We start from the raw sequence: 22752 nt of genomic DNA on the forward strand, positions 1-22752 counted from the left end.
CACGCTAAAGTTAGCATTTTCCCAGATCTCCTATTGTACCTTTAAACATTGAAGAACAGTACAATTTATAATGAATATGTTATATGGTGCATATATTTAGCAAAATGCCCCTCAGTTTATTTTTCTATCGGACTAATGAGTTTATGGTCACCGAATATGTTTGTTTCTGAGGTAAATGTGATGTTACCTGACATTGTTAACAAGACTTTATATTGACGTCTTTCTTTTAACTTACCTTTGGACGTTTAGTCATGTTTATTTTGTGCTGAAGCTGAAGCTGGTATTAATGTGGAGGAGATGACCAGTTCACGTGCGCCTCGCGCTGCTGCGTCTGTTGATCTGAGGCGCTACAGCGATCTGTCACTCCACATTAAACAGCGCCAAAACGGCATTTATTGTTTGAATACTGCAATACAATGGACATAAATTGAAACCTGGGATTTTGTTTCATATTAAAAGCACCAAAGCACAAAGTTAATTTGTTGGATGGGAAGTGCATTTCTGCAACGTTTTGAAAATATGAATTAATTAGGCATGCACTGATGCTAAAATTCTGTCTGATACAATAAAGCAATAACTATTTTCATTTTATTATTTGATACTATTTTGTCTGAACTAATAAAAAACAAAACACTAAAAACTAAAATCAATAGTTTCAACATGCTACAAGTGAATTTAGGCATTAAAACATAATGCATATTTGACAAATGCATTTTAATTTCGTTTAGCTTTACTAAAGATTACATTTATTAAATTATTATTAAGGTTATAAATTATTAATATTCTTAAAGATTAACTTTATAAACATTAGATGATGTCAATAAAATAAATGTAAAAAAATATATATTTACCATGCTTCCCTAGTATTTGAGCTTTTCATGATTTAAAAATTTTTTTTTGCAGTGTAGCTGTGCAAGGCAGTCACCATCTCATCATTTTTACCCGAACATAATGATTAGTACTAAGCAGGCAGAAGATATGGTATATATGTCTGTATTACATAAACTAGAGTCAGTTTTGTGTATCCATACAATCAGCATAACATCATTTGCATTTGTCACTTTATTTAACAGAAAATGTTGATAGTCTAATGGGGACAGAACAGCCCTTGTTGCCACGGTAACCATTGCCTACCAAGGACGGGGAAGTAATAAGTCTATGGGAGTGGCAGGGGGTGGGGGAGGGTGTTACCAAACCCAAAGGGAGGCAAATAGATGAAAGAGGGAATGTGATGCAGAGAGAGGAAAGGAATGGAAAGGAGGAGAGGAAAAATATGTAACTGGGGCTCAAGTGAATTGAGTTCATGCACCATTTCTCCACCTCCACCCTCAACTCCCAGTGCCGTCATTACCACTATCAACAACATTTGTCTCTGCTGAGGCCTCCATCATAAAAATCACATCATCTCTCTTTATTACAACTGTGGTAGAGCAGCTCAGGCTTGCCTCATCACCCATGGCGGATGGCGTTTCAGTCCAGGGGCCAGCGACGTGCCGTATCCAGAGGGAAGGATCGAGCTGAAGGAGTTCCTACACCCCATTATTTACTGCTTGCCGCCCACGGAGCTGCACACTGTCCAAACAGGCATTCCTGACAACTCTCTGCAATGTTTCATTTAAACCGCTGGCCATAAAAAAATGCCGGAAGAGTTTACATTTGTCTTTCTAGACACAGCTCTGTAATGTAAATAAATAAATACACAATATATGGCAGTTATCCATCAAGCATTTGGCCCAGCTCTCAGTATTAGATTTCCACTACATAGCTAGCCTACTTTTTGTGTGCGGGTTTTGGCCAACAACAACCCAGAACAAATCCCATAATTGTGTTAGGCGAAACTTAAAGGGGTCATATGATGCAATTTCAAATTTTCCTTTCTCTTTGTAGTGTTACAAGCTGTTCGTGCATAGATAAGATCCCTAAAGTTGCAAAGACTAAAGTCTCAAACCCAAAGAGATATTCTTTATAAAAGTTAAGACTTGTCCACGCCCTCCCAGAGTATCCTACAAAAAATCGGATACTCTGATTTCCTTTGTCTGTGCACAAAGGCTGTTTCTATAAAGTGGGGCAGTTCCAACTTTGCAAGGACATTCTGGCGCTTCTGACTCACAGCCTGTAAGTACGTTTTTTATATTTAAAGAATTTGCCACTGACGATTCAAATGCAAGTTTTGAGCAGTGTAGAGTAGCGCTTGTTGTTTGTCGTTTCTCCGATCACAAATGCAGACATGGTTTTACGTTTACGCGGCGCGATACTCAACGCAATGCGTAAAAAGATAAGTATAAGTATAAGTCATTATAATCAGTAATTATGTCCCCACTGGATGCAACAAATGCCTCGTTTGTAATGGGTTTTATTGGTGTTGTCTCATCGCACCGGGACACGGCATCACAGTATGGTAAGGGGTGTAACATTTCCGTCACAAATACACAACATAATGTTCTTTTTTGCAACGTCATATGACCCCTTTAATTAGATGGTTTCCCGCCTCTTGACAGTAAATGTCTGAGGTGAGGAAAACTGTATCAGGCATAACACATAATGAAGCCGAATCTCTTAAGCTAAAAGTTGTGTTGACGTACACTTCCAGAAGTAGGCAATTCCCCTGACAACTCTGCACAATATTGCTGCTCATAATTATTGGCAGAAGTGACATAAATATAAAGAATAAGAATTTAGTGGTCCCAAACAGTCAGCATTTTAGGGTCACACCACGGTTCTCTGCTAAACCTACAAGGCACACGGCTACCATGGTTCCATAAAACAAAAATTAGAAGTTGGTCCCAGAGTAACATCATTCAGAGGCAGTGCCTTGTAGGTTTTATGAATTTGCACTTAAAATAATTTCGGCATAAAGTCCTGCAGGAGCCATTTCATACACATGCCCTAAATTGATTTGTTCAAACAGGACGCAAACTAATTTTGATCAAATTTAGCCCACAGCAATCCCATGCTGCAAGGTGTGCAACTCATGTGTAACAAAAAGGAAATGGATTGTGTTGGCTTCATTTAGTGTAATGGACAATCCTCAATGGAGTGCACTGGAGAAAAACACCAGAATGCTGAAGCCTGGATTAGGCTATTTGATCCAACGAGTCAACTGTGCCGTGTGAATCTTTATATGACAGGGGTGAGAGGAATTCAAACTTTCTCAAGAATTTTGCATTGGCCATTGTCTAAGAAACCAATAAACTATAGGATTATTTTGTAGTAATTTAGTATGGATCTTATATCATTTAAATTTTCATTAAAGAGGTCTATTCTAAATGTCAAAGCAAACACACAACGCACTCCAGCAAAAACCCATCAGATTGAAAAGCTTCTTGGATTTTCCTCTTGCCAAGAGAAGTCAGAAGGGAGGTAGATTCCTAAATTTATTTTAGGATTACACCACCACTCTTGCGGGTCATCGATTTCACCGTGTCCTATTGACCAGCAACACTGCAGTAATAAGCAGTTCTATCTAATTACTACAAGAGCAAAAGATCATTCAGTCTTTACAAAACGTAGCTTGTAAAGGGCCACACTATTATAGTACAGTAATCATACCGTTCAAGAAGGTCATTTCTACTCACTCCACAGTGCTTTGGAGGACTGCAAGCAGGCTCATGTATTGATCACAATATTAAAATTGATTTTCTCAAAATACACTAAAGCTCTCTCACCTCAGCCTTGTAACTCCTCGTTGAAGGAGTTGCTATGAGATCATTGTTAATAATGTTTGAGAGTAATAAAAAACAAACCATTATTGGAAACCATTTTCAAAGCAACCCAACACTAAGATTATAATTAAGACCATAATTTCTCAAGTCGCACATTTGACAGGCATCTTTATAAAGGAGAGGAGCACTAAGAAGGACGGTGGTGTTGCAACCACCTTCCAATATTAGTTTGGTACAACCAGCTTCATCTAATGGCTTAACAAACAGTGAAATATTACAAATTCACAAAGACCAGGAAAGGCCTATGAAAAGGTAATTATGAATTTCCAGTGCTCTCAACCCTTAAATATAATATAAATCAAACATATTTCATCTGCTAAAGTTGCAGGCTGTTTTATCAAAAGATTCTGATAAGTCAGATCTTACGAACTACAATAAAAGACACACTAAAAGCTGACAAACCACACTGGAAAGCCTCCCACCAATCCCTCCTGGTCTCCCTGACTCCTTTCCATTTTTATCCTTTATTTCATAACATGTCTGTACATAAGCCAGAGGTGACAACCTGTTCAATTAAATGGCACAGTGGCAAAATGGAATGTGATTTGTGCCCCAGGAAGAAATGAGTGGGCTATGGACCTCCACAATCCATCCTTTGAAAAACACAGCTGAGGTGGAGATAGGCAGTTCCTTCCGTGCAATAGAACAAACATCAAAAAGTGGGAGAATCTATCACTGTTGCAAACCCAGATCCTGCCACACTACTGAAACCAGTTTTGTTACCAGACCCACTGACTGGTCCATCCATCAAGAAACCCAAGAAAAATGGAACTCTGACATTTGGAGGCCTTTGCACCATTGCTTTGGCTTTGATAGAAACTACTGTGAGTGATAAATTGTTTTGACCATGCCTGCCCCGCTTGGTAAAACATTTAAGTTGATGTATTGTTACCCCAACTCTTGACATTTGGAAAAAAGGTCAGACTTTGTTTCCCCAAAACAGTACATTTTCAGGCACAGACAGCAAGGAAATGCAGAATTTCATATTAAAGTCATGCCAGATTATGGACTGTGTGATACATTGTGCATAGATGCTCTGACAAGTGCATTCTGCAAGAGATCTTTATTTTCCTACACCTATGAAAGAAAATATACATCTGATTACAGTGAATAAATTCAAGTAAATCGATAGTTGGGAAATTAATTAGAAAAGATAAAGAGTGTTCAGCAAACACTCTTACTGCATTGCTAATTGCTAACAATTTGTTTTGTGATCATGTTCACGGATGTTAAATGACAGAATAGCATCAACCGAATCAAAGGTTCCCTTGTTTAAAGGGGACATAACACACACAGTTTCACCCAACCTATAGAGTAGTACTGCATCCTTCATATCTCCAAAAAGTTATTTAGTTTTATATTATTTATAAAAGAAAGATACAGCTTTAAAGGGGTCATATGATGCGATTTAAATTTTTGCTTTCTCTTTGGAGTGTTACAAGCTCTTGGTGCATAAAGAAGATCTGTAAAGTTGCAAAGACTAAGGTCTCAAAAAGAGATATTCTTCATAAAAGTTAATAGTCAGCCACATCTACCTAAAACAGCTCGTTCGAACACGCCCCCTCACAACGCACTTGATAGCTGGCCAATCAGAGCACACCTCGTCTTTTCAGACCGATGAGCTTTGTAAAAATCAGTTTCAGAAAGGCGGGTGCATAGAGGAGAAACGATAATGTACAGTATGTGGAAAATAATGTGTTTTTTAACCTTAAACCGCATAAACACATTTCATTACATCAAATACACAAAATAATGTTCTTTTTAGCAGCATCATATGACCCCTTTAAGATTCTCTCCGGAAACAGCCGAGCTCCTGGAGGAGCGCCGTGGGCGGAGCTAAAGATTGACTAGCACTTGAGCTCGGAATGCCAACAAAACAGACATTTGATGCAGTTTCACTTACCTTCTGCAGTTCTGAATCATGACCGGGATCTTTTATAGCTGGGACCGCTCCATCTTTCAGTATCAAACGATGTGCAAATCCAGCGGTCGAACTGGGCCTTGTTTATAAAACGTTCGTCAACAAACACGCTTGTGAAACTGCATTGCTGCTCCAGAAAAACAAACTGCATCTACTGTTTACATAACGCTGGGTTCTTTAGAAAGCTGAACAAAGTTATCTTTCCCTTACAACCAAAAACACACTTATTTGGAGACATTCTTCTCGAGCGAGTCCCGTGCAGCAGTGCTGCCGGATGAATACTAGGGTATTACGATCACTGTAGTATGGTATGGAAAAACTATATAATATATATATGAACCAAGAAAATATAATTACTAGTTAAACAGGTAGTACTGTTCAATGATTTTTAAACAAAATTCATATGAATGTATAAGATAAATGTCCGGTGACGTAGGTCCTGTGAAAAAATAATACCTTTTTGCTTTCACTAACTTTTTAAAAATGTTTCTGTGATGCTTATAAAAGTTGTATGTATAAGAATCAAAATGCTTGTATATAGAGTCAAATTTACAAGAATGAATTTATAGGCTAGTTACAAAAAACTGAAATTTTCATGCATAAAATGTTAAGATTAGAGAATTACATGGTAAGAAAATGAGGAAGAAGAAAACTATACACCTGAATACTGATGTCACATCAGTGACTGCTAAAGCATGTGATGCAAGATCTCATCATACATAGAGATCTTCTCATCCTGTGTGCAAGAGGGCAAAGGGCGTTTATGGGTCTCATATAGCACTGTTTAGAACAGATGCTGTTTTTCACACTTGCACACACAGACAATCTGTCCTGTGCAGTGGGCAGATGTTCGACCATGATGCCCTGTTCCTCATGCCCTTGTGTGATCTGGCAGAGAGCAGCTGTTCATGGAGATGGCAGATGTGATGGTAAAAGAAGGAAGGAAGGATGCTGGATATGAGTTTGTGTGCATTGATGATTGCTGGCCCTCACACAAGAGGGACGCCCAGACTTGCTCGCATGTAGCATTGCCTAGAACTGAGAGGATAGTTCTCCTAAACAATTCTGTCATCATGTACTAGCCCTCATGTCATGTGAATACCTTATGATATTAAGCGGAAAATAAAATAATTAATGGATTCCTCACACAAAGCTAACATATGATCTTATAAAATGGCTTGATAGCTCTGGTTACTATCTGTATGGAATGAAGCAACATGGATATTCTGCTAATAATTTGAATTTAAATATTTTAATGATTATTAAATTACTTATTGTAATAAATCATATGTTTATTATTAAAATAATCTTATAAATATTTTAATCATTAATAAAGTTAATAAATCAATTGTTAATTAATTTGACATCAGTTAAAATTACTTTTATTATTACAATAAATAATTAAATATTTTATTAAAATATGTAATAATTTATTTTAATAATAAAAGTAATTTAATTTAGTAATTATTAAAATATTTTTAACTGATGTCAAATTATTACTTAATAATTAATTTATTATCTTTATTATTTTAATCATTAATAAAGATAATAAATTAATTATTAATTAAGTAATAATTTTATCAGTTAAAAATATTTTAAATAATTACTAAATTAAATATTTAAATAAATAATTACTAAATGAAATTTAAAATAATTACTAAATTGATTAAATAAATAGTTTTAACGAGTAATTGAATAATTAATTTTTGTGTTCGATAGCAGAAAAAAAATATATCATTATGTACAGTACATTTTATTCCTTTAATGAAAGTGTTTTCATTTCCACATAAATGTCATTTCAAAGGTAAATTAGTACACACTTAACTTTTCATCAAACAATAACAATACTGAGGAATTATATTTTGTTGTCATTTAGAAATATGCCATTACTTGGCTTCTCCAAATCTTTTTTGTCAGTTTTATATCGCCCCCTACTGTTGTCTTGCTGATATCACAATAAAACGACATTTTGTCCTAATGTAATATCACTTGTAACAAATATTAAAGCTTTATTGTGTTCTAAGGTCCATACCAAAGGTCTGAAGCTGGGAATATATGCAGATATTGGCACAAGCACATGTGCAGGCTATCCTGGGAGTTTGGGCTACTATGACAAAGATGCTAAAGCGTTTGCAGACTGGGGTGTGGATCTGTTCAAATTCGATGGATGCTTCATGCCTGACTGGCATCAACTGGGAGAAGGTTGGTCAATATGCAAGTCTCAGCAGTATGCCGATACGTCTTGAATAGCTGAGTTTTGCTAAGAAATGCTTTACATTATTTTGATGTTTCCCAGGTTATACAAACATGTCGAGAGCTCTAAACCAGACAGGCAGAAGTATTGTATAGTATACTCCTGTGAATGGCCATTATATGAGTGGCAACACCAACAGGTGAGACGCATGGAGATTTTTTTTTTTAATTAAAATAAAATAAAAATTTAATATTTGCAGTATATAATTTTTCACTTTTGCAACATGGCTGTTAAAGGGATAGTTCATCTAAAATTTCTGTCACGATTATGTTGTTCCAAACTTGTATCTGTAATTGTTTAATTACCAACATTCTTCAAAATATCTTCTTTTGTGTTTAGCAGAAGAAATAAAGTCAGACAGGTTTGGAATGACATGAGGGTGAGTAAATAACGACAGAATGTAAATTTTTGGGTGCACTATCCCATTACTTAAAATTTTAAATAAATTTTTTTTTAAGTTTTCTTAAATATTGCTTAGTTAAAAAGTGTTTTGTGTCTTATATTTCAGCCTGACTATGAGGCGATTCGCAAGACCTGTAACCACAGGCGTAACTATGGAGACATTTATGACCAGTGGACCAGTGTGAAGAGCATCCTGGACTGGACAGCTGACCATCAGAAGATCATGGTCCCAGTGGCAGGACCAGGTGGATGGAATGATCCTGACATGGTATAAAGCATCTCATCTGAACATTGTACTCTCAAATCGCAAGTTCACATTGGGTAATTTAAAATAAGCTTAATGTAAATGAATTTGAATCATATCATATTTCTGGTTATGACGCCTCAAGCTGATCATAGGGAACTTCGGCCTGAGCCACGATCAGCAGCAGACTCAGATGGCCTTGTGGGCTAACATCTGCGCGAAACATTTGTCCAAAAGCCAAAGAACTGCTGCAGAACAAACAGATCATTGCCATCAACCTGGATCCTCTGGGCAAGCAGGGCTATCGTACATTAAAGGTAAAGTATCGTAGCCCAACTTCGTTCCAAATGACGGTCTTAACCTATCCTTTGCTTCATTACGGTATCTGTCAGCGAGCTGGAATACATTTATCTTCTTCACAGGGTGACAGTTTTGAGGTGAGGGAACGGCCCTTGTCAGGCAACAGGCTGGCCGTGGCAGTGATGAATAGACAGGAGATTGGTGGTCCACGCAGATTTATCATTTCTGTGGCGACGCTGCCTAGTTGGTAGCTCTGCAACCCAAAGTGCAATGTAACACAGATCCTGCCTGTCTAGAAAGCAAATGGGTGTCCAGAATCTATTTTCAGAGGTGATGGTCCAAGTCAATCCTACAGGCACAACACTTCTCACTGTCAGCCCTATCAAAAGCAGTCCTCATGACACCCTGTGACATGACTTGGAAAGCAAAACTGTCCAAAGAAATGGGAAATTTATTATTGCACTAATGTGACTGAGTTAAACTTACTGAGTGATATTTTTGTTAAGACTTTTTTTTCCTTTTAAATAATGCTGTAGAATCTTTTTTTTTTTTTTTACTTTTTTAAAAAGTGCACACTGAGGAATCAAAATTAAAAAGTGTAGTAACGTATAATTTTACTGTACATAAAACATTCACAAAGCACTTTAACTCTAAGAAATACAGAGTTCATACTTTACACACCTGCATTACCTATGTTTTTATTTCACTAAAGATGTACTGTATTACAGAAACATATAACATTCATCCATCATCTGTTCCACTTCACAGTGAAGACTTACAGTGTGTTTAAAGGTTGCACTGACAAATAACTTTTTATTTTAACATACATAAAGACCCTCAGGGATTTTACAGATCATTTGGCAGCTTATGTCTTGTTCTGAAATTAATATAATTGATCTGAAATCAAATAAAGCATCAGTGCTACTTTTGCATATATAATGTGACACAATGTGGCACATTACACTCAATATATTAATTAATATGCTTTTGAAGCTGTATTTCATATATCCATCCCTTCAGTCTCTTTCTCCTGTTCTTACAAACACTGGTCAGATTGGCATAAAACACAAGTTGACCAATAACAAGATTTTCTGTAGCAACAAATGTCAAATTATAATAAATTATATATTTATTATGTTAATCTTGTTAAATAGACACAAAACAGTACAAAACATGTAATCATGATATAAAAATAAATTTTAAAAGTAGTCCAATGCCTTTTCAAATATGAGTTTGTTTTAGTCATAAATATAACAAATATGAATCGACCGTGACATGTATTATACAAAAAAAATAACACATTTTTACCAAAAAAAAAGAAAAAAGTCTGCTACAGTTCATGAATACATTGTAATAGCGCCACCATCTGTTTTGGAGGCACATGACTTGTTTACATTGTGGGTCAGCAGGTTCATTCTTGTCATCCACACATGCATGAATTGCAGCATATGACCAATATCCATCTGAAAGTTGTTGAATTTTGCACATTTTACAAATGTTGTTGGGTTGTATATGAGTGGTTGACATGTGAGAGCATGAATAGGGTGTTCACTAAAATCAAACCTTTAATTAGGTAAATTAACTGATTTTATTGGTAACAACACAGATCACATCCCAATTTTGTGTATTAATTTTAATATTTTGTAGGTTTAATTGGTGCTATAACTATTGAGAAACCATCTGTAATGGTCATATTTATCAAAAGAGTCAGGCAGGCTTTGGATTAAATGATTTGGATTAAACACATTCAGCCTTCTCAAACAGTATACCAAACTGACCTGTATGCATAGGTCAGTTGCATGCAGCATATGTGAGTATTAACAGGTTGCGTGAAACTGTTAACAGCAGCCCTGCATGAGCGACAGTATGAAAATGAGCAGGAAGCAAAAGGGGAACTGAGTAACAAGAGTCCTGTGGCTGGGTGGAGTTTTGTCCACTGTTGATCACATTCACAATCCAATTTAATAGCCTGCACTCAGTCAGACTGGTTTCATCCTGGTGCCAGATCACAGTGGAAAAAAAACAGAGCTCAGGTAAGATTTCTTAGATTTCTTTAATAACTTATGACTGGAGTTCCACTGTCAAGGACTAAGACTGTAATTTGCCATTAGCTGTGACTTCGAATAATGCTGTTGCTTAAAAGATACAAAGTGACAAACTAAAGCAAACAACTTCAGTTATTTAATAGATGGGAACATGCTACATAGAGATTTTAATGTAACAGAGAGAGAGAGAGAGAGAGAGAGATACTCCATGATAAATGGCTTAACTAATCAATTTAAACTCCTGTTTCTGGTCTGTACAAATGCTGTTTTGCCATCCTGATTTAAAGTCATACAGGTAAATCAATATTCCAACATTTTTACATTTTATTAAATTTTGTAAAACTATCTACAGGAACACCACAAAATACACAACAATATATTAATAACAGCTTAAATAAATTAAGAAAAATGTATGTACGAAAATAAGAATGCATAAGTAAAATAATACATAAAATAATAATTATTACAAGAAAATTACTTATTACTTGTTAATAAATTGCATGGGGGTCATTCCCGTACTGAATTAGATGGATCCTGTATACAAATCTGGCTCATAGAAGGAATAAATAAGGGTCTAGTTTTGAGAAACAATTGTGCATTTACCTCCTAGAATAGAAGACTGTATATGCATTCATTTATAATGAACATACAGTGAAACTATTTGCACATGAAAACAGTCCTCTCCACTGGTTAGTCTACTTCACACTTTCCTTTTACTGTCTCACTCAATAATGTCAATGCATTTTGTAAAAACAGATCCGCACACTATACCACAGTGGTTTAAAGACAATATTGTAGGGTTGCTAGCATTATTAATGAGGGTCTTTTGCATATATAGAGTGCATTTATAGTTCTTTATGTAGCAGATGCTTTTAAAAGTGACCGTGGGAAAAATAAGTGATCAAAAAGAACAAGAATAAAGCCGTTTTCATTTTAGAGACGCGTGCTGCAGCAATGTCACCTCTTTCAGCCAGAATGTTCCAGTGTTTTAGCATTGTAACCTAACATGGAAGATATAGGGGGACTAAATGAAGAGTTCAGATGCAAAAGTCTCTAAGTGCCATCTGATAGTTTCTTCTAAAATTAGCATTTTTATCAGGCTCCTATGTTTAGGTTCAGTAATTTTACTATAATGGCAATGTATAGATCCTTTTCTATGCCATTAAGGTGAAATAAATGACCATAAATATAGGAGTCTGATAAAAAATGCTCATTTTAGAAGAAACTATCAGATGGCTTTTGCATCTGAACCCTTCAAATGTAAAAGTTTAGAAATCTGACATTAAAAACTCATATTTATCAACAATTATTCTGATAATTTGAGGGAATGGTCCTCTTCAATGTTTATGGTGATTATAGTCCTGTTTTAGCACTGGATCATGTATAAACATTTAAACAAATGTCCATACTCCTACACACCTTTGTGGACATCATGTTTGTAAGACTGGATGCACGACAAGATACAATCACAAAAAAAGTGCTTTGCATGTGTACATCACACAATGAAAATAATCCATTTTGGTGGATCTCAGTGAAGTAATGCAAATTCAAATTCCATCAAATAACATTTACTGTAATATTCATCATCATCTGTGGCATTTAGTAGACTGCGTCCTGTTTTATACTAAAGTTTAAATGATTATTATAGATTTTCCTTTGTTAAACCTCAGAAGTGCACGATTGAAAACAATAAGCATAATATTGCTTAAAATACTGCAATATATATTTGCACTGTTGCATTTGACTTTAAATTAGCCAAGTGAATAAACATAAAAAATATGACGCATTGGTAAGAAACCACAGAGGTGTAGATAAATTGTGGTCTAATGCGGCAGACTATCTTTTGCCCAGTTCCCTCCCTCCGAACATGAGTGATACTCGCATACTTATCATTCAGGAACCTTACAGACACAGGACACTCTAGAAGGTTCCTGTTGCTCAACATCACTTTTAATGAACACAAAAAGTCAAATAAGCAACTATTTAAACTGTTAATCACAGGGAGTACTTTAATGGGTGTGCATGAGTTATTTCATGCTTAAAACACTGTCACACACACATTATGTGTCATAAATGTATTTTTCTACAACGCTTTAATATTTGGCCTAAAGTTAAGACCTACCTGCCCTGCCACTAAGTATCATAGGAAGCTATGGTCTTCATTATGGCAGTATTTGGTATATCAACAAACTGTTACTGGTTACATTTGTGCAAAATCTGCCTGGAAAAAAACCCTGATGTGAAACAGAGACAAGCTTAACAGTAATTATCTGACTCGTACTGCTTACTGATGCCGATACGAACTGTGTTTCCGCTTCCTCTGTATCACAGAGCAACATTGATGCAACTTCCCTGTGTCAAGTCTTATAAGTCATTGCCCTTTGAATAAGCTATCAAGCTTTCATGGTAAACAAGGCTGCTAAAATAGTCCTGAAATATCAAACCCTCACCATTATCATCCAGGTGTTTAATAGTGTGCGTTTAATACAGCAGTGACAAAGTCGCAACATAAAGTGGTCGATAATGTTCATATTTGTCACAGTTTTCATGTCAAACTTTTTGTGACAAGCTTTTGAAGGTGTTAAAAGCGGCCAGAAGAAACCAGGAAATGCTAGCATGGTGTTTAAAATAGGCAGTTCAGTTTCTCTACCACAGAACACAGACAACTCAGCATTTAACGACTACGTGAGAGAAGCTTATTTAGTGCGGAGGCACTGAAAGTAAAGAGGAACAGAACTAACTGAGATGTTATTTTAAAGGACACTGAGATACAGGTAACTTTGGCAAATGCTTCTCTGGAGTAAAACGTATATTTTAATTTTTACATTTTAATCAGAATACAAGAAAGGTATTTGTTTATTAAGAAGATATTAAGCAAAAACCAGACAACCTAGTAGGCTAATCTTTACTGCTTCATGTAAATGTGTGAAGTTACATTAGGTTTGTATTGTAGAGACAAACCTAAAAGCTGTATTCAGTTACAATGTTCATGAACAAGGTCATTAAATGATTAACAAATGTTTTATTTCCTCAACACATTCTTTCACATCAATTTACTGGATTCAGTGGGGCCCTTGTGATGTTGTTTAATGTTGAGATGTTTGGCCAAAAAGTAGTGTAAGGTTTTTGTTTTATATTGTTTACATATATATTTCAACCTACAGTATCAATACTGGATAAAAAATATTGTTCGTAAGACCTCTTGCTGTTGCATTAAAATAAGACGCAGGCCTTTTGGGGGGAAGGATGTAAACATTCAGTTTTGGTTTGTAGATAGTGAAGATACATGGGGAGATACAGTGAAAGGATGAGTGAGGTTGTGGGTTCACATCATAGACAAGAGCAGGAAGAAGTGTTCAAAGGACACAGATGATCTACAGGAGGAAATATTGGCAACAAAGGATGTCATTGACACTGACAGCAGGACTCATGCAAACCATTCCTAATCATGCAGGCAAAGCCACCTAGGATCCATTAGACCAGAACAGACCTGTTGAAAAACTGGATGTAGCATACACGCTACCATTAGATACTAACATTTCGATATAGAAGAGGTTTTACTGCAGGGGACATAAAAATCATTTCCCTTCAGCTTTCTTTATAAACATAAAGAGGAATCCCATATTTAAAGGGGTCATCGGATGCAAAATTCACTTTTGTTGTTCTTTGAACATAAATGTGTGTTGGAAGTGTGTGTACACATCCACCCTAGAATTATATATATTTTTTTAAATCCCTATTTTAAAATCCCCTTTCTCAAATCAGGCTGTTCTGAGATTCCTGTCAGAATGACGTAGTTCTGCACAGGCCCCTCCCACGATAGTTTGATTGACAGTAGCGTTTCAGCACAGACTGGACTGGTGTCTTACCTTAGCTCCGCCCTGAGTGAGCTGTCATCAGTCTGCCATTGTGTCGACTCCGGTGTCGACTCCGGTGCAGGACAAGAATGTCTCCGATTAAGCAATTGAGGTGTTTTGTTGTTGGATGTAATAATGAATATAGCAGTCGTCATTTACTCCAGACATCTGAGCCGCTGAAGACACAGGATTAACGTTACTTTCATTTTGAAGGGAATGCGCCGATCCCTGCTTAAATGCGTCTATGTTCACGCGAATCATTCGTGATCCAGCTTCATCTACAGTAGAAGTGAGTATAAGGGTTTTTTATGAATCTTTGCAAATCACCTTTCCTAATAACGTGCTAGTTAGCAAGTTCCCTGGCTAAAGTAAACAGTATCATGAGAACAGCTCCTCACCCACGGAAGAGAGGGGCGGGGTCAGCAGAGCTCATTAGCATTTAAAGCAACATGGACTAGAACCGCGTGCTGAAAACAGAGCTGATTTTGACAGGGTAAAAAGGGTGTTTTTTACACTACCATTGAGAAATTTTAACCAAAGTATGTTATAGACTTTTCATTAAGACCTTAAAGAATCATATCAACTTGTGGAAAATGGGCATCCGATGACCCCTTTAACAAAACCAATATAGAGTTCAATCCCAAACCCATCACTCAAAGTTAACTAACAAAATCAAACACGGAGACATGAAACATGTTCAACATAAGAGTTTGTCTTATTTCCCCCAAGTACACATCAGATATAAAAGAACATGCCAGACAGCATTCTGGAGGAGATTTTTGTAAAACGGTCCCAGCAGAAAAAGAAGACCTCACCTTTAAACTTCAAAGAAAGGCTGTTTGTACTCACGCAGGACAAGATATCCTACTACGACTATGATGCCGAAAAAGGGGTATGTATGAATTTGACATAATTTTCTTAGCGTAACAGTAGATGTTTGGAAAATAACATGGATGCAGGCATTAAAGTCGTCATGAATTGGAAATTCACCCTATTTTCTAAATGCATCTTATTCAATTTATAGTGAATAATTTGTCCATGCATGTGTTTCTAACTTCTCCAATCATTTTGTCTACTTAAACCCTGCCCTTTTCTTACAATCGACTGCAAGCTCTCATTTAGATCTGCATCTGTCCAATCAAAACCTGATGGATAGAACAAAGTCCCCATCCTACTTTTTTTTTAACAAAATTTCTGATAATCCATTTCACTCGGATGTACGTCACAATACAAAGAAAAGATCTGTTGCTACTTGTTACATCGTTATTTAAACCACTGTTACAAGTTATTTCCAATATATTACAAGTTGTTTCCAATATTTTGTGATTTTGATCTTTTAATAACATAATCCTCCTACTGACTGTTTAGAAGAGGAAAGGCCTGAAAGGTCATGTGGACACTGAAAAGATCAAATGTGTGGAGATTGTTTTACCAGAAGACAGCGCACCTCCTGACCGACTCTATCCATTTCAGGTGGGTCTCAGCAAAGAATAAGACATTAAAACCATACTTGTCCACCAACTTCAATGGGAACTCAACTTTGATCTTTTTGAAAATTTCTAAACAATTTATTATGCATTGTTGGTGTACAGTATTTACAGTAATCGTGTTACTTCCACTTCCCTCATTAATATATTGTACAGTACATCATCATGTCTATAGTTTTCAAGTTGAGCTGAAGTTAAGTCTGTGTCTCTGTATCTAAACGTAAAGTTTCAACATTAGCTGACTAGCAAGTATAGGCTAACAAGATCACTAGTAGAGATATGTCTGATTGGGCTGATAGAGTGCAAGAAGAAACTGCTCAGGCTTTCAACCATGATAAGAGGCTGAGAGTAATGGAGCAGAAGTGAAACCTTTCCTCTTCAAAGTCTAAAATCAAAGGAACAACAAAACTCAACAGGTGCTGACATTGTAAAACTGTCAGGCAGATAAAAGCACTGTACATTGTTTTGTACATTGAGTTTTCCATCCTAAGACCACTGACAAAAAGAAAGGGCGCCAGGAAATGTATGCGTCAAACAGTAACATCTTGTGGTTTTCATTACTTGCAATGAAAATATGTAGGCTACAAATACTTTGCAACTTTCAAAAATAGCACTAAAAAGAAACTGAGTGCAATAAACTGTCCAGTAAATGAAACTTCAAAAGAAAGAGGAAACATTTGGCAATAGTAGATTATTTTGAAATGCAAAAGTTGATTCATCTATAGGCCAGTCATAATTTTGTATTGTGATGTATTTTTCTTCCCTCTCACAGATAATCTATGATGAAGGTCCTCTTTATGTATTTGCTAAGTCAGATCAAATTCGAAAGCAATGGATAAATGAGTTAAAAAATGGTCAGTATGTGTTTTAAGTCATTATCACAAATTCCATTCAAATTAACAAGCCACCTTGTTAATGTGGGCTAACATTATAGAAAAGATAAGAAGAAAAGTATGAATGCTTCCCATAACACACCATACAAGTCCTATGCAAAACCCTGTGATGATTCAATGTAAATGACTTCCAATGTACCTGTCTTTAAGTGGTGCGATTCAACAAGGACCTTATACAGAAGTATCACCCGTGCTTCTGGGAGGATGGCATATGGAAGTGTTGCCAGCAGGAAGTGAAGCAGGCAATGGGCTGCAGGGTGCTGGAGACCAAAAATGGAGGTCTGTTATACTAAAGTGTGAAAATAAATTAGGTTCCGTTCATTTCCGTTCTCATTGGTTGAGTTTTCTGAAATGTCGTACGTACTCTCACATCTTTACCTGCAATATTTGTTTGAATATAGCTGAATATAGCTACAAAGAAAAACTTCTCAGCGTGACCAGTGTAGTCCGATTCCCAATGAATGACTCTTACAAGCCAGTTATTCTTAGTGAATCAAAAACATATAGCAAATCTGGTCTAACTTCCGAACGCATGAGTCTAGTGAGCTGAAATGACGCGTATGAGTCGGTTCTTTTTAGCGACTCCAAAAAAAATTACAGTGCAATCTGCGTAGTCCTATTCCTGGACGAATGACTTTGGTGAATCGGTTCTTTTTTGTGAATCAAAAACATACTGCTTTTAACTATCTGGAAGACTTAAATTGGTGTAGTTACAACAATGCACTTTATGCGTTTTATAAGTAGTATTATGTAAAAGTATGTTACCACATTTTTGTGGTTTGTTTTTGTTGTTTAATCTATAGTTAAAGGAATAGTTGTTCACCCAAAAATAATAAAAACAAAATCTGTCTTGATTTACTCACCCTCATGTAGTTCCAAACCTGTATGTGTTTTTTGTGTGTAAACACACCTTTTAAATTGTCTTAAATGTATTTATTATCATCATCATTTTGCAAAGGAATTGTCTTTCTTTCAAATAATTTATTCTCTAAAAGTGCTAAAAGAATCGTTAATGGGACACAATTCATTATAATTTCCATCCCTATTCAACAATGTACCATTACTTCATAATTTCAACACTTAATTATGTATCGTGCAATATTTGATAGTTAACGCTACTTAAACAGCATTTGTATTTCTTCAATACATGTCAATATCTCTTGCCCTTCTTCAAAGGGTTTTTCAAAAGGGGTTCGAAGAATCGTGATTCCAGGAAGCCTCTCCCACCAACACCCGAGGAGGTCAGTTACCAATCTATCCAATCACTGGCAATATATGCATCACGTACCATCAGATTTACTCTTGCAAACTGATCTATGTTACCCTCCTGGTTTAGGAAAAGCCGCCCAGGCCTCTGCCCCCCCAGCCACCCATGCTCACCCCGGACTTCAGTGTGGGCATGACTGTTGTAGCTGAATATGAGTACGCACCAATGACTCCCCATGACTTGGAGCTGAGAAAGGATGAGGAGTACACACTCTTAGAAATCAGCGATCCCAATTGGTTTAAAGCTAGAGATAAATATGGGTAAGAGACTGCAAAATGATTAAGTACATGATTAGTAATGCTTGATCTATCTATTGTAGACATTAAGATAGTCTAAATGTGCTAGTGGAGAATGTATTTGATAAATACAAAGACTCCTGTTAAATTATTTTCATATCTGGGGAAACTTTTACAGGCCGTGGGCGAAAGTAGTCGGGTGGAACTAGCTGTGCAATCAGGGCTGTGTTCTTTCAGATATGAAAAGCATTACTGATATCCTATATACTGTTTACAGAAATGAAGGATACATCCCAAGTAACTACATTGCTCAGGCCTTAAATGGATTGGAGAAATATGAGTAAGTATACATTCAAGAACATGGACAACTACAGTCCGTCTATGCTAGTTTAAAAAGGTGAACACTTTTAAACCTTATAAACACAGTTCAACCACATTTGAACAGTTTTTCTATCTTGTAGTTGGTACTGCAAGAACATAAACCGCAGCCAGGCAGAGAATTTGCTGAAAACAGAAGTAAGTATAGAACCATGGTGGCAATCAAAATTTAATTTATCCTCAAAAACAAAAATTAAAATCTGCATATAAACTCTTTGATTATAAAAAAAACAACATCTATGTTACTTTGTGTGTGTGTGTGTATATATATATATATGTATGTATGTATGTATAAGTTGAATTCCATTTTTTACATTGAAATGATTTTTGTCACTTCCGACCTGAATTAACGCTATATATTGGTTTAATATACAATAGAATAAAGATGGTGGTTTTTTGGTCAGAGACTCTGGCAGATTCACTGGAAAATACACTGTCTCTGTGTTCACCAAGGCTGGTGGGTGAGTTTGATCAAGCTATACATTTGTTTCACAGTTAACTTATCAAAATGAAAGTGGAAAACTGACCCTGCGGAAGAGAGATGTAAATCTCTCTATGCAAAACTAGGATAAGTCCTATCAGGTCAAGTTTCCCACTGTGTAAATTGTCATGGGACTGTGTTGTTCGTCTCTCAAGTTTTTTGTGAGACCAATTGAAGATATGACTTGAAACCAAAGTGATTGTGAGAACTTAATTTCTTGTCTCTCTCCAGGGAGACTGCTGGCAGCTGCAGACACTACAACATATGCGTCACCACAGAAGGCCAGTTCTATTTAGCGGAGAAGCACAACTTCAGCAGTATCCCAGAACTTATTAATTACCACCAGCATAATGCAGCAGGTAAATCTCACCTTAACCACTTGCATGCGAATACACAATGTCAAATGATAGGTGTAAAAGTATTTCATCAAAGAAAATATGTTTCAGGTCTTGTGAGCAGACTAAAATACATTGTGTCAGATCGGGCTCGGAATGCTCCCTGCACTGCTGGTCTGGGTTATGGTGAGTTTATATTTGTTAGAGCAAGGCACCAAGGACGCCAAGGTCATGGGTTTGATTCCCAGGGAATGCATGAACTCATAAAATGCATAACTTGAATGCAGTGGAAGTTGTTTTGTGATAAACGCACCTGCCAAATGCATAAATGTAAAAATGTAAATGTAAATATTTGGCTGTATGCTTCTGACAGTTCTCACTAAATGGGTTTGATTGAAACTGTGTGCTAAAATTGCCCTCTCCTCCTACTTTTCATTCCAGGAAGTTGGGAGATTGATCCTCGTCAGCTTACATTTATCAGAGAACTTGGTAATGGTCAGTTTGGAGTGGTAAAGTATGGGAAATGGCAAGGCCGTCATGACGTGGCCATCAAAATGGTTAAAGAGGGCTCAATGTCAGAGGATGACTTCATTGAAGAGGCCAAGGTCATGATGTAAGTATACACTATTGTTGAAAAAAAAAAAAGTATGGTGTCAGTAAGATTTTTTTCAGCAAGGATTTCACATAAATGCTGATCTTTTGAACTTTCTATTCATCAAATAATCCTGAAAAATTGAGCCATGGTTTCCACAAATTGAGTAGCACAACTTTTTTCAGCATTGATAATAAGAAATGTTTCTTGGGCACCAAATTATTAGAATGATTAATATTAGAAGGATTTCTGAAGGATTATGTGGCACTGAAGACTTTAGTAATGGCTGCTGAAAATTCAACCTTGCCACAACATTTAAAATACATTCAAACAGAAAACAGTTAGTACATTGTAGTAATATTTTACAATATTACTCTGTTTTTACTGTATTTTTGATCTGTGTTTCAATCATGTTTATGTCTATAATCTATCATTTTCTGCTGTATAACGCTAGGAAACTGTGTCACGGAAACCTGGTGCAGCTCTATGGCGTCTGCACAAAACTAAGACCCATCTACATAGTCACAGAATATCTCGCCAATGGATGTCTGCTGAATTACTTACGGGATGTTCTGCAGCACCCCTCGAGTATTCTGCTCCTTGAGATGTGTAAAGATGTCAGCGAGGGCATGGCCTACTTAGAGGCCAATCAGTACATCCACAGAGACCTGGTTTGTGTGACACAAAAATGTGTCATTGCATGTCATTGTCATGTTCCTTGCCAACTGGAAGAGATACCAGTAAAATGTCTAATTTTTTTTTTCTCATAGGCTGCCAGGAACTGTTTAGTAGACTCAAATGGAACCATTAAAGTGACTGATTTTGGATTGTCCAGGTAATTTTATGCATGGCCCAGAACACTATTTGAGCAACTTACTATACTATATACTGACTTACTATATAAAAATGACTGCTGTTCTTACAGGTATGTTCTGGATGATGAATACACCAGCTCCGTAGGTTCAAAGTTTCCAGTGCGCTGGTCGCCTCCTGAAGTCCTCCTTTACTGCAAGTTCAGCAGCAAGTCAGATATCTGGGCATTTGGTGCGTCACCACTGCATTTCCAGCAGAACTTTACCTTCTATCAAAATCATGGTTTAATTTTCTCTTATATTATTTGTCTGACAGGTGTTTTGATGTGGGAGGTGTACACTTTGGGCAGAATGCCATATGATCGGTGGAACAACACAGAGATAGTAGAGAAAATTACTGCAGGTCATCGGCTTTACCGCCCACAATTGGCCAATGACAAAGTTTATTCCATTATGAACAACTGTTGGCATGAGGTACACAGCTTTATACTATGTTGAAACATTTTGTCAATATAGACATGACAAAAGTCAAATAATTAAAGAGATTGCCTTCTCTCTCTCTTTTTTTTTTTTTGTAGAGACCAGATGAGCGGCCCACATTCATGGATCTTGTCATGACCATCAAGGATTTGCTTTTCAATATGTAACAGACACAGCTACTGTGCATCCTTGGACATTAAGGATACAGCCCATCAGATGCAATAGTCTTGTGTATGGCATGGCCAAAATCATTATTATTATCAGTCTTGAATAACCTTCTTAATTTCTTTCATCTAAGGAACCCAATAAAATAATAAATTAGTATGAGTTTAAAATGTTACAAGAAAAAAAGGAGATTGGAATGTGATTTCTCATGTAACACTGCAGTTTTTACTTACATTTTCCTTAAAGCATGATATATTATGAAATTCCTAAGTTTCATACATGTATCTAAATAGCTGCTCTTTAATATTATTAAAATTATTCATAATAACCAGCAGCAACAACAATACAAATAAAAATTCATGACTGTAATTTACATGTACATATAAATAATGACTGTGTATTGATTTTATTGATTTGGCTGTGTATTTATATACAATATATATATAAATAAGTAAACTTTAGTAAAACAAAGTACGATCTAGAAGAAATCTTCCAGTCTTGATGTGTAAATATATTTTTCTCTTCTGTGGTTTAAATTTGATGGCTATTTAATTAAAGACTACACTTTTTAATCTAGCTGTGTTTTGAATAAAATGAGAGCAGTTTCCAATATCCCTCTGGCTCCGCTGATTTGTGTCACTCTCTTTTAATACTACTTTAAAATTACATGCATTTGTCACCATTAATGTCAGTAAACACTTGTTTGATTAACCAGCATTATTTTGATGAAAAGTTCTCTAAAATAAATTAAAGTTCTCTAATTAAAAGTCTAAAATGGTCTCATCTGATTTCCTAGCCTGGTCCAAACTAATCTCAACACATATTTCCATGTTACACATTTATATCATCACATAACTGTTGTTGTTCAAATTACAAACTGC

The 22752-nt window shown here is 36.1% G+C and overlaps 1 protein-coding gene and 1 pseudogene across 2 annotated transcripts; both read left to right on the forward strand.

Annotated features, from left to right (window-relative positions):
* Nucleotides 1-6538: 6538 nt before the first annotated feature.
* LOC107742484 (alpha-galactosidase A-like) lies at nucleotides 6539-9254 on the forward strand (annotated as a pseudogene).
* A 1576-nt stretch (nucleotides 9255-10830) lies between these two features.
* Nucleotides 10831-22101, forward strand: LOC107742472 (tyrosine-protein kinase BTK-like). Of its 2 annotated transcripts, none has more exons than XM_016555438.1 (18): nucleotides 10831-10876; nucleotides 15475-15637; nucleotides 16114-16218; nucleotides 17005-17086; nucleotides 17276-17404; nucleotides 18302-18366; nucleotides 18462-18652; nucleotides 18906-18968; nucleotides 19090-19144; nucleotides 19385-19467; nucleotides 19719-19846; nucleotides 19934-20008; nucleotides 20264-20435; nucleotides 20869-21085; nucleotides 21185-21249; nucleotides 21340-21458; nucleotides 21543-21700; nucleotides 21805-22100. In XM_016555438.1, the coding sequence occupies exons 2-18, from the start codon at nucleotides 15497-15499 to the stop codon at nucleotides 21871-21873; spliced, it is 1917 nt and encodes a 638-aa protein (XP_016410924.1). In that variant the 5' UTR covers nucleotides 10831-10876; nucleotides 15475-15496; the 3' UTR covers nucleotides 21874-22100. The 2 variants fall into 2 exon arrangements, with proteins under 2 accessions (XP_016410924.1, XP_016410925.1); XM_016555439.1 differs by lacking the exon at nucleotides 10831-10876 and adding an exon at nucleotides 13593-13662 and having other exon boundaries at nucleotides 21805-22101.
* The last annotated feature ends 651 nt before the right edge of the window (nucleotides 22102-22752 follow it).

Source organism: Sinocyclocheilus rhinocerous, unplaced genomic scaffold, assembly GCF_001515625.1.
Source record: "Sinocyclocheilus rhinocerous isolate Xijiao unplaced genomic scaffold, SAMN03320098_v1.1 scaffold1579, whole genome shotgun sequence".
In the NCBI taxonomy this organism is placed as follows: Eukaryota; Metazoa; Chordata; class Actinopteri; order Cypriniformes; family Cyprinidae; genus Sinocyclocheilus; species Sinocyclocheilus rhinocerous.

What these genes read in the sequence shown, in the direction of transcription:
- LOC107742472 (XM_016555438.1), top strand. Translation starts at nt 15,497, where the DNA reads ATGCCAGACAGCATTCTGGAGGAGATTTTTGTAAAACGGTCCCAGCAG. An exon ending in GCTGGAGACCAAAAATGGAG is followed by an intron (nt 17,405 to 18,301) that starts GTCTGTTATACT and finishes CCTTCTTCAAAG; the next exon opens with GGTTTTTCAAAAGGGGTTCG. An exon ending in AATGGATTGGAGAAATATGA is followed by an intron (nt 18,969 to 19,089) that starts GTAAGTATACAT and finishes TCTATCTTGTAG; the next exon opens with TTGGTACTGCAAGAACATAA.